At 35.1% G+C, this 13,205-nt stretch overlaps 1 protein-coding gene across 9 annotated transcripts in view; it reads left to right on the top strand.

Annotated features, from left to right (window-relative positions):
• The window catches only part of LOC104600961 (putative inactive histone-lysine N-methyltransferase SUVR2), a 63,503-nt gene extending 53,888 nt beyond the window's left edge, over positions 1–9,615 (top strand). For all 9 annotated transcript variants that reach the window (XR_016084022.1, XR_016084023.1, XM_010264134.3 and 6 more), the window contains 2 exons: positions 7,818–7,914; positions 9,289–9,615. Coding sequence is in view for 7 of the 9 variants with exons in the window: in XM_010264134.3 (XP_010262436.1) it covers positions 7,818–7,914; positions 9,289–9,320 (129 nt within the window). In the remaining 2 variants the exon portion in view is untranslated. The remainder of the gene's footprint in view (positions 1–7,817; positions 7,915–9,288) is intronic.
• Positions 9,616–13,205: the final 3,590 nt, after the last annotated feature.

Genomic DNA, 13,205 nt, shown 5'->3' with positions numbered 1-13,205 from the left:
GTACTACATTAAGGAGACTCTCTTGGGACCTCGGACACTTCTTGCTGGTGATGAAGTGTGAGGTGAACAACTCCACGAACTGCGCCCAACTCTTGATTGTTCCTGGCACGAGGTTCTGATACCATGTGCGATCTACTCCTTTGAATGTGGTTGAGAAAGCTACACACATGCAGGACTCATCAGCCCCAGCTAGATGCATCTGGGACTGGAAGGAGTCCACGTGATCGTTAGGATCAAAAGATCCATCGTACTTGTCGAGGGGAGGCATCTTGAAGTCCTTGGGCATCGGGGTCGCCAAGAGCTCGGGAGATAGAGGGGACGACCCGGAGAGTAGAGGGGCGGTCTTTGTGGCTACCGAGCTCGCCTCTTCTTTACCTTTAACCTGTTCTTATTGGTTTGGTCTCGTGAGTTGGCTGTTCTGAGCTGAATGTCAGCGTGCCTTGTGACGCCTTCATTGCTGCTTTTTCATGGGCTCGACATTGGTGCTGCTAACCTCTGTATGGTCAGGTACTGCTCTGTTGCGAGGTAGTTCTTTGTTCCTTGGGTTGTGTGTCTCCGGACCTGTTTCCGATATTGCCTTGTGAAGCGGTTGGAGTGATCTGTCCGTCTCTCCTTCCGCGAGGTGAGACTCGGCTCCCAAGAGGAAGTGGGACCTGGGAAGTCTCCTTGCCTCGGTGGGGAGATTGAGTGTTCTGCACACGAGGTCGGTTTTGCTGAGTTGCTGGGTGCCTGGGTGTAACCGACTGTTGGCTTTGCGGCAGTGGAGGGAATTGCTATTGGTAGTACTGGTAAAACACATGTTGCTGGTATTGTTGGAACTGCTGGACCTGCTGCATTTGGACCTGAATGGCCCGCACGCAGTGTACCGGGTCATCGAACTGGGACTGCCCGACTCCGGGGGGAACCACAGACGGTTCAGCGAAGGTTGTGCCCACGACTGGAGGGAGCTGGGTGTTTACTTGTGTCGCTTTGTGGCACGGTTAGTGTTGGGATCCCAGCCACCGTGAGCGGTATGGTGAACTGACCAATGCACACTGATGGAAACTGAGGTTGCTTCCTAGTGACGTTCATTTCAGTGCTCTATCCGGCGTGACTGGAAGATGCCATTGATTTCAGATGAACTGTTGATTGTGGAGAAGGCTTTTTGTTGTGTTTCCCACAGACGATGCCAATTGTTGTTGTGCGATCTGACTGCTCCCTGCTGGAGGTTGATCTGGCTTCCAGTCGGATGGCGAGCTAGGTAAATCTGCAAAATAAGACCAGAGAACCCAGGGTGGTTAGCCTGGCGAGGTTGCTCCAATGCTTAAGTTAGTAAGTTGTTGCGAGCTGAAATAACTTTGAGAATGTAGAGAGCTAGACAGCTAGAGAGCTGAGAAATCACGCGTACCTCATGCCATCGGGGTTGGAGCCTTTATATAGTTGAGTATTCGTGGGGCACACGAAAGAGTTTCGGGATATCAGGGATGTGGAGATGGAGTTCGCTCCGTTTCCGAAGGAACAACATATAGGTAAGGCTTATCTCGTTCCTCCTCCGATTCCGGCGGAGTGAGGATAAGTGCTTATCATGATCTCGGAAAGGTCGCAGTCTGTTAACTTGTCGTGATCTCGAGGGATTCGGGAGTTGTTGGAGAGACCTCTAGAGTTGGTCACGCGGGAGTCGGTTACGTGTCGATTCGAGTTGTTGGTTCCGAACTGGTACTTCGGCCTTTTAGTTCCAAACTACCTTGAATACCGAGGTGCCTCGATGCCGAGGTCCGACCTGCATCGAGGTGGCTCTGCTCTGAGGTGATCCTTAAGCCGTGGCCTTTGTGCCGAGGTGACTGAATACGCTAGCTCCATTGTTGCGAACTGAACTTGTCAGGCTGAGTTGTCATCTCTTGGTCAGGTTGTGTCCACGTGTCCCCTTTTTACTAGGTTGGGCCAAATCACCCTTCATCAAGAAAGAAAGAGATTGTGGGTTTTATATACTTGAAAATGTTTTATATGTTTGATTTCATTTTTAAATTTTCATTTGAATATGCTTTACATATTATGTTTATGTATTTTAATTTTAGACAATAGGTTTTTTAAAACATTTATTTTAAAACTTAAGTTTATATTTCTATTAATATTATGTTTTATATTTTTTTATTTTTTTTGCTTTTTTTTTTAAATTGTGTGCCTTGCCTCAATAAGGCGCATGCCTCGCCTTGTGCCTTGCGCATCAGGCACAAAATGGCCCTTGCGCCTTTTTTGCACCTTGCGCTTTTAAAACACTGCTTTCTCCACTTTGGCGTTTCTTCTCCACGACCTGGATAGCGAGGTTTTCCTTGGGACTGGAAGAGAAGAAGACGATGGACCACAAATCTGATCTGTCATGTGGAGAGCTGAGCCAACGGTTTGGTTTAAGCAGAGTGTCGTCTCGCTTTCTGATCTCCAGACCAGGTTACCAGTCATGCGGCCATTTAAAGTGTCATGTGCCCGGGTAGCCTGGCTAGATGTTCTTCAAATCAAACTTTGACCTCGGGCCAGATGTTACTTCTGATACAACCTTTGCATAGGATTTGCTCCCTACCGTTTAATTTTCTTTTAGCAGCTGAGACTGTTTCTCTCCTTTCTTGAAAAACGCATTGTTCTTTTTTACTTTCGAGTCCCCTATTTGAAAATTTTCCTTTTCTCATAAAACCTCGCTTCCTCTTTTCCTCAAAGACTCTTCCTCTTCTTCTGTGTGACCAGTTATTGCCATGCCATCATTACCTTCCCTTTGCCTTCTACCACATGGGATCCACCAAACCAGGTTAGCATCGTCTTCTACCTTCTTCCCACAGCTCCAGAGTAAAGCTTCTACTTCCGTTGCAACCCAGATTTTGTGCCAGACTCCATCAATCAGTAAGTCAATAGAGCGTGGGATTGCCTCTGGCTGGATCTTCTTGTTTGCCTCCTGGGTATTCTGTGAATGGTCTTCTACGTTTTGATCAGGTTTCTTTTTTTCAAGCATTCTGCTCATACACACCTGTAGCAGTTCTGCTGCATTTTTCCAACCCGAGCTGTTATGTTCCTCTGGGAAGCATAATACTTGCCTTTTATCCTCGACCAAACTATTCTTTTAGCGTCAGGAACCAACCTTTTAGATTTCTTTTCTGTTCTATAAGATAAGACCTTTCTTCCACCGTTGGGGTGTTCTTCCAGCCTTGAAATTTTACTGTGTATTACTCCATCAACGAAGCCTTTTAGCCAGCTCACTGCTTCAATGTCCAGGAACACAGTTGTTCTTCTTCCTTCTCTTATCTTTAATAACTCCTTTCCTCTGCCTCTAGCTTCCTCGAGCAGAAAGTAGTTGGCCTCGATCCTTGCTTCCTTCATCCACTTCGCCATGCTCTTGAACGCCATGGTGGTTTCCTTCTTTCTTTCCTTCTTCCAGCCTTGGCCACTCCAGTTCTTCCGAAGGTAACTTCTCATTCAAAGGGCTTCCATAAAGAGATTTGAAATGATTGACAAAAGCTCAAACTATTTCCTCTTGGTTGGTAACTTCTCTTCCAAGTCCTTTTTCAGCTGCCTTCTCTGTTCTTTGTCTTGTTCATTCAACAACCCTTGGGATTCCTTCTCATCCAACACTTCAATTTGATAAATTCAGGTTTTGTTCTTCCATCCTTCCAAAGTGATCTCTATTCTACTCCTTCAATTTAAATCTTAGCCTCTGTAGCTTCTTATGGAATCTCACTCCCTTCCATTTTACCCCCCTTAATTCCTCATTCCACCACTCCTTTACTTTGGCCTTAAATTTTGGGTGTGTTAACCACATGTTTTCAAATCTGAAAGGTCTAGGACCATTGATGAAGGGTTCTACCCCCATCTTAATTGGACAATGGTCAGAGGCGATCCTAGGCAAGGTTCTAGAAACCAAATTGCCCCAGTTATTCTCCCAGGCTAAGTTGAAAAGGAACCTGTCCAGCTTTGAGCACAAAGGGTTTTCCTGGAGATAGACCAAGTGAATCTGTTCTACAACAGTGGGATTTCCTTCAACTTGCATTCATCTATGAAGTCATTAAACTTCCTCGTGCTTGCTGTTATTGATTGTTGGGAACTACTAGTTTCATTTGAAAATCTTATGACGTTAAAATCCCCTCCTAGACACCAAGGACCATTCCTTAGACCTTTAATTGCAAACAACTCCTCCCACATTTCATTTCTCTCTTTGTAGGAGTTGGTGCATACACATTAGTTAATACCTGAAGAAAGTTGTTCTCCACATTCCTAAATTTGATAGAAATAGAGAATCTCCCTATGAGTTCCTCCACTGGTTCCACTGCCTCGTCTTTCTAGATTGTCACAATCCCCCCCCCTGAAGCTCCTTAGGCTGGAACCGAAGACCAACTTACACCCCTGGATCTCCAAAACTTATTGGACCTCGCACATTCCATTTACACTCCTCTTTCTCACACTCCCTCGTCCTCGCACATTCCAGCTTTACTATTCTCTTCATTACCTTTCTTATCAAGACCCTTCTAGTACCCCTCTCCTCCTTTCCTCACCTAGAGCTCTTTCTCCAGTCTCTCCTTCCACTAAACTCTATGTCCCCCTCAATGTTAGATATCAACCTTTCTGCTGTAGTTTTTTTTTTCTTTTTAATTTCCTTCTTTTGCTCATTTTTCCTATGATACTTCTGCAAAGCTTCTCTCTCCTTCTCAAAAGCAGCCTCCTTAACTATCCTTTTACGTTCATTTTCTACTTCATCCTCTACTTTTTTGGACAACACCATCTTCTCATTAAACTCTTCCAAAAAATTCTTCCCTTTGCCTAAGCTCCTCAAAGACAATCTGGATTAGACTCTAGATCCTTGTGACCTCCTCCTCTAGTCCCTTCCTAAAAACAGATTCAGCTTTTTCTTTTCCTTCCTCAACAACAACTGTAACTCCGCCTTTAGATCTGTCAATGCCCCCCTTCTAGATGAGACACTAGGGTATCTGCAAGAGGATCAACACACTTGTTAGTACCAAAAAACAAATGGACAGTCGTACCTGGTCTTTGAGACGACGAAGAAACATTAAAGAAGGCTAGGAGTTGAGACTTTTAGTCTGAGACCATGATTTTCCCCTTATCCAGACTTTTCTGCGGAGTGGTTTGGTTGGATTGATATCCCTTTACAAGACGCATGCAAGTTCTGCCTTTCTGGACCAATCCCCATACAACACTACTCTTTTGGATTAGCTCCCTTGATAATGGGGGTGTAGTAAGCACAACCCCTAAAGCCTAAAGCCGTTGTTTCAATGTTGTGGTCTTCCTTGACTTCACAAACGCCAGTCATTTTCTCTTCTATGAACAGAAGTTTTGTGCTGAGTCTTCACTATCCTCTTCATCAGACCAATCACCAACTTCCACGAGATCTAGGTCCCTTCTTTTCACACATCCGGGATTTTGCCTATCATGCGAGATTGTTTTTAGAATCTTGGTCGGCATCCGTTGAAGCAAGCTGTTGGGGAGAGAAGCTGCTCCAGATTTGCAGCAACCAGCAAAGGAGCTTAAGGAGGACGATGATATACCGTCCTTCCAGTCTATAGGAGCTCTTAGAGATTCGAGCACGTCGGTTTTTTAAAGTTTTATGTGACTTGCCTGATTCTAACATATTAACATGGACCTCTTTAACAAATTTGGCCCTCGGTTCAACTGATAGGTCTTACGACCCCATGTTAGGCATGTTGGGTCGGGCCTACATTTGGTTCAATTTCTTTGGACTTGAGATTGGGCCTAACTTGGGCCGACACCTCTGTATCGGTATTGGTCATGGGGTATATGGGAAATGCTACGAATACGCTCGTATCCCCTGAATCATCCGTATTGGAATGATTCGCATTTGTATCAGACCATATCGTGTTGTATTAGTCGATACATGCTGATACGGACCAATACACGGCTACACGTGTGTTTCGTTTTTCACACTTTCATGCGCCTAATTTAAAAAATTGCGGCTGGCATGACTTGAACCCAAATCAACCAACACATAAGACTTGAACACATTCATAAGCCACTAAGACAACCATTATTTATTTTATGTTAATAAGTGAAATAAAATAAACCTTTTCAAATTTTAATGCCCACATGTAGTTTGAATAAATAACATATATTTATGTTCAACAATTCCAAGTAAAGATTAAAAATTATTATTCAAAATTAATATTTTGTAAACTAATGGAGTAAATAATTTCTCAAATCGACATTTATAACAAAAAGTGGTTTCTAATCTCATGAAATTTATACAAATAAAATTGTTAATAATAGAATAATTATTTTAGTACTTAAAATTTATAAATTTAAACATGATAATGTCTTAAATTTTTTGTAAATTGTTAATTAATATTTTAATTTGCATTAAATAAAAATATATTTATTATTTTACAAAAATAAAAATATTGTTTACAAAATACTTGAAAATATAATATAAATTGAATTTTCCAAATCCACTAATCTATTTTTATATAAAAAAATGCTTTTTATTTCATAAAATCATAAAAAAATATTAATAATGAAGTAATAATTTTAGTAATTAAAAATATGAATTTGCATATGATATGTATCTTGGAAATTTTAGTATATTTGAGATATTTTATGTTAAGGTTATATATTTTTATGAATTATTTATTGTTATTTTCATTACACTTTATTATAACATTTTTATTGTTCACAAAAATATAAATATTGTTTACCAAACATTTGAGAATTAATTTTGGGTTAATGTTAAAAACTAAAATAGTTGCATGTATTTTGTGACATGAACTTCAATAAAAAATAAATATTAGCTTTGTGCATGTATTAATTTGTGAAAATTTACATAATATGTTCTAGGACTCTGGATTGATACATTATCAATAAAATTGTATGATTTCTATGCATCCTACTACATTAATTGTAATATATTTATTCACAAATACCATTATAATATACATTTCCTATGTATTTATACATTTATTTTGACTATTTTAACCTTAAATATAATGTTATTAATATATTTTTGGAATTTATATGCATTTCCCAACGTATCCAGAATTGATTGGACAAATCAAGCTTTTAATGGTAAATATATAAGGATTATAATGGTAAATATATAATGGTTGTAAGTAGAAACTAGAAAGGGGAAGTTTGAGAGTCAGACAAAAGTAGTTGAACTTGGCATTTCGAAACGAGATTGGATGAAATTGGGTATGCTAAAATCCAAATTTGATTTGTTAATATTTCTGATCCATATTAAGTTTTAATTGTTGGATATAAACCGGACTTGGATCATAAGTACTCTAAAAATGATCAATATATTATGTATTACTAACAAAATAGCTGATAATGACTTTGAGATTGTACATCATGAATAAATTGGCTTAAAGACATGAGACTTGAACCTGTGAATCTTTGGTGCACAGACAACATTTACGCCAATTTATGTAATAGATACACATCAAGTTCATCTAGCTATAAGCATGTATATTTATATTTAAATATTATTGGCCAATGGTAATGGATCAGATTTGGATGGATCCATAATTCATCCAACCATAAAAGGATCAAATTTGGATCACCTCGATTGGATCAGATTCAAATTCAAATTTGGAGAAATGAATACCAATTGCAGCCTTTTTATATGTGGTTATCGATTGTATCTTGTGTTATTATTGGACAGGACAAATATTTATACATATCCAGGTTGTCATTTTTTGATTGTGGATATGCATAACCGCAACCTTTATTGGTTGCTTTGAACTATTTTTGGTCCCGTAGAAGTAGAAATTTTGGAATTATGTGCATTTACTTATTGTTTAGGAACTAAGTCAGGCTGTGTGCATCTGCTTCAGGACTATGGGATTGACTTTGCTGATGATGACCATCCTGTAAAGGCATTCTGTTGTTGCTGTGGAAGCAAATTCTGCCGAGACATAAAGCGTCCTAACAGTTAGTATTATCTTATCCTTTTATTAGTAGTCTTTGCAAAATGGGTAAATCACTAATACCTCCCTATGGGTTTCAGTCAAATACTTGCACAACCCTTCAGGTTTACCTAATAACTTGTACCCCTTTGACCACCAAGCTACAGGGGGTTTGTTGAGAGAAGGGACATAATTACGATAGAAATAGAGACTTACTAAAATGTCCTTGACAGTAAAATATTAGTTTTTCCTTCAAAATGTATGTTCCGAAATTTGATAAAAGTACCCTCGTTTATAAACATCAAATACAGTTTCTTTGTTTGATTTTTTCTTGAACCTGTTTTCAACTTTTCATTCTTACCTTGATACAATAGCATAAAAATGTCTTTTCAAGAAAGTATAAAGGAGGGTATTTCGTCCGTATAATATATGAAGATGCAAAAAGAAAAGGTAAAATGGATTTTCAAAAAGTTCTAACTGTCAAGTGCTTTCCATCACTAAAACTGATGGCATGTTAATGGAGGGGTGGAATGTGTATTTGACCAAAATCCCATGGGAGGAAGTGCAAGTAATTTGCTTTCAGAATAGATCATTACTTGTAAGTTATAATTCTCTAGGGTCTTTTAGCCGACCTTGGAGTCTTGGAGTCCAAAGAATTATTAATTGCATATCTTTTGATAGCCTTCTAAACTTTTTGATCTCATTTCTGAAATACCATAGGCTCTCTTTTCCTCTTTTCTCAACCAGCTTAGGATTACTTTGGAATCACCATCAATTATCAGGTCGCCTTCTGTGTTGGGAACATCTCCTCCTACACACAAGTGAACTGGAGAGGGTCACTGGGGACGATAAGAATGGAGGCATAGTGGGATACTCTTAAATGGATGCATAACTGGGTAGGGTCAAGGGCTGAACCGCTCAAGCCTTCGATGTTAGGATCAATGGCGAGCTCCTTTTCTCGCTGCCTCTGGTTTCACCTCTTTGGAATAGAATGAGGCCCATTGGACTATCAAACTAAATCCACATCAATCCGTTTCACCAATTACCCCTTAAGTCTGGATTGGTCCAACTCAAAAGATATATTGGACTGTCCAATCCATCTGAATTTGGTTCAGTTCGTATTGGGTCCAATCCAAACCCAGTCTATTGACACCCCTTATGATGGATAAGCAAAGATGGTGACTTGTTCATAAACCTATGGTTTTAAATTTCACTTGGGCATAGACAGATAAAATGAAAATTCCACTGTGAATCATACAACTGATCATAATTGTTAGATTTAATTTTTTTCCCTCATTTAAAATGGGTATAAATATAATTCTAGTTGTGGACTCTAATGCCTCCCATCGATGGCCCATTTATAATGAACAACTCTGTTGTATCATTTTTTGTGACACAGGAACTAGATCCAGGTCATTAATTTTGCGGTGATCATGATGCAGTGGCTTCACCTATGGTACCGTAAACAGGGTCTTCTTAGTAAGCTATGTGATGTGATTGTTTTATCCATGTATTCTTTTAGTTTTTGTCTTTTTAGCACTTTTGGTTATCAGTTGTAAATATAGTTAATTTGTAAATCGCTGAAGGGTATTTTGGGGTTTTCATGTACAGTTATCTATATGTGAATCTCTTAACTGATTGTTACATGTAATTCAAATTTTAGACAATTGTATTTGTAGTGGAATAGAATATATGCAATGCAAATTTAGGGGGCGTTATACGTGAATTGTTTTTCTTGTTTCCGTTTCCAAAACCAAATAAAAACCGGCTGGATTGGAAACAAATTGTTATTGAAAACAAAAACAAAGAAAACATGATCTTTTGGTTGTGAAATTTGTTTTTGCTTTCAAAACAGAAAGCAAAAAAATGTTCGTGAATTGCTGGTTTCAAAAACATGTTTTCAATTAGTGATTTGATATTATGTTTCATAAATCATATGATATTTGCACATAGATTCTAATTCAATGGTATACTTTTTCCTATGCATACTTATGCCTAATCTAACCCACATTGATAAGGTATATAATTGTCCTATAAATGTTTTTATATTTCTTATTTGTAAGTACAAAGGCAATTGAGATTGAATGCTCCAAAAGACCTAAACCTCTAAAACCAGAGTAAGATTGTAGGTATACTCACTAAAGAGCATCTCAAAGTTACTAGATCGCTCAGAGTTGCTTTATTGTTGGATGTTTCTTTGAAACCAGATTGCTGAGGTCTTTTGTCCGTCTTCGGTCTAAACCCTCTTTTTCATATCGGTAAGAGTTACTGTGGCTTTTTTACACACTACCAAATCTGACAACTCCATTGTAACTCTTGGAATGTATTGAAGCTATGGAGGATGATAGATGGAGAAGCAGGGTTGCTTGCGACTCACCGTATCATGAGATTAGAGACCAACAATTTATTTTTGTTTTAGAAAACATAATTTTGTTGGTTTCGAAAACATGGATTTAAAAAAAAAAAAAACCTTGTTTTCACATGTGAAAAGAAAAACAAAGTTGACAAACATGATTTTGTTTTCCTGCTATATGTGGCAATTTTGGAAACAAGTGAAAACAAAACCAATCATGTTGAGAAGATAATAGGAGTGCAAATCAAGATATACTTAGGATGGAGATTAAGAGATGACTCAATCCGACTTCTCTGGTACATCAGTTGGATAATTCATAACAATGGAAATATTGAGGACGTTGCCCATGGAGTATAGGCAAAATAGAAGGCTGCATCTGGCATCTTGTGCTATCGAGTATAGGCAAATATTGAGTGAAGTGTTGGGTAGTTAAATAATATGTCCAAGAAATGGAGTCATTTGAAGGATGCTATAGTAATCAAGGTGCCAAGGTGAGGCTAGGGCCGCTACTCTCCTAGGTGATGGATTTTTTTTTAATAAAAAGCATGAACCCTAGGGTAGTTCCTAGGCTCCATAGCAACTAGAAACCATCATTCACTAATAATAATAACAATTTTCATCAAAAAGTATCAATTTCATAAATAGAAAATCAACATATTCATGAGAAGAAACTAAGGAAAGAAAAAAAAATCATAAAATGTTTTTGTCTCAGTAAAAGAAAAAAAAGGTGGAAGAAGAAGGTGTTTCTTGGACAAAATTTTAAAATCTTACTAGTTCTTAACTTATTTATTCAAGTTTTCAAGTCTTTGAGGGTTCAAGATAGCATGCACCATAAGACCAACATGTGTTGATTGAAGGCTAAGGAATAAGAAAATAATAAAATGAAAATAGTATATAAACCCACGAAATGAATATCTTAGTTTAATAATGTCTATTTTGTTTCCACAATAGTTCAAAAGCATGGCTTCATACACCAACCACTTATGCTTCTTTATTTTAGAATTAATGGAGACTCGTGTGATGTATGGATTTTGTTAATCGAAAGGTAAACAATAGAAACATATAAGAGCAGACACTTTTTTATATTTTCACTTCTCAACTAATTATAATCATTTATGTTTATATATTACTTTTAATAAACTCTTTTACGATTTGAAAGTAACAATAAGTAATTTCAGCTAAATTAATAGTCGAATCTCTAATAAATAACAATAGTTTAATCTCCAATCATTATTAAAAATTTATAGTAAAAACACATAATTATTGAAAACAAATTAATAATAAAAATATAATAAATAACTAATAAAAATACAATAGTTAGGAAAGTACAAAAATACTGAAAATGTATTAAATTAATTAAAAAATAAAGTAATTTCCAGTAACAGCTTAATCTCTAATAAATATTAATCAATAAATTATAACAAAAATACAAAATTACTGAAAATAAATTATAAGAAAAATATAATATATTAAATTTCAAAAATTTAAATAGAAATAATTTATTATACAATAATTATTGAAATTTATTGTTAAATAACAAAGCAAAAATATATTTATCACAAAAATACATCAAATAATTACTAAAAATACAATAAATATTAGTACATATATATTAGATATAAATAAATATTTAAACCTATTATTAATAAATATTAATTTTTATGAAAAATATTTTTTATCATTATTAATTGATATAAGTGAAATAATAATTTTATTAATACAATAATAATTTTAATTATTATAATATTGCTTATATCTATTAATTTTTTTTGAAAAGCATTACATATTTTTGTTATCTGGAAGCTTCAATACATGTAAATTATTTAATCTATTTTTCATTATTTCAACAATATTTAAAAATTTTAAATTATTTATATTTTATATTCTTATTGTCATACATTATTAAACTTATTATAATTATTTTTTGTTTTTAATAAAATTTAAGATATAACATAATTTCGTTATTTATTCTATTCTTTAATTAAATAATATTTCAAATATTATTTAGTTGTTTGACGAATTTTTTCATTGAAAATTTTAAAACATTAATTATTTATTATTTCAATAATCTACAAAATTATAAATTATAGTGCTATAACATAATTTCGTTATTCATTTTGTAAAATACTAAATTATTATTAACTCGAATATTATGAAATATATTATAATTATTTTTCTATTTTTAAGAAAATTTTTTAATTCATTACATTATCTTATTATTTTAAATTTTGTTATGTTAAATATTTTTTTATTTAAATCTTCCATTAATATTTAAAATATCTAATTTTTATTTATTTTAAATTTATTACATAATATTAAATATTTTTAATATTTTGTTATTTAAATATTTAAATAGTATTTTAATTTTTGTAATTTTGAAAAAAAATATTATTTAAATAACATCATATAATATTTTTTATTTTAAATTGTAAAATACTATTTATTTATCAAATTGAATAACCGGTAAAATTATGGTTTATATTGTTATTACATAATTTTGTTATGAATTTTGTAAAATATAAAAATATTAATAATCTAAGTATTATTAAATCTATTATAATTATTTGTAATAGACATTTTAATGTTTTAGAAAATTTAGTTATATTTAAATAATTCTTAAATTTTTTAATTCAAGTAGAAAGTGGGGTAGAGGATCAATTGGAATTAGAGATAATTTAGGAGAGAATAGAAAAATTGGAATGGATTCTAGTAGATGAGGTAGCGGTGCCACATGGATAGACATGTATAAAACCTTGTATTTGTACTGTACATATTTGTATTCATACTCCTACCAAACTGAGCCTAATTGTTTGTAAAAATGGCATGAAAGCATCATGAAGTCAGTGTGATCAATGCTATTAACTTCATCCAAAGCTATATCATACTAAAATATAGAATTTCTTTCAAAATCATAAAACCAACGTCCAAAATATCAATAGTTCAGTATTGAGCAACTAAAATCA

The sequence above is a fragment of the Nelumbo nucifera genome, chromosome 3 (assembly GCF_055504915.1).
Source record: "Nelumbo nucifera cultivar China Antique chromosome 3, China Antique-T2T, whole genome shotgun sequence".
NCBI classification, from domain to species: Eukaryota; Viridiplantae; Streptophyta; class Magnoliopsida; order Proteales; family Nelumbonaceae; genus Nelumbo; species Nelumbo nucifera.
This window is presented reverse-complemented; position numbering and strand designations above follow the sequence as displayed.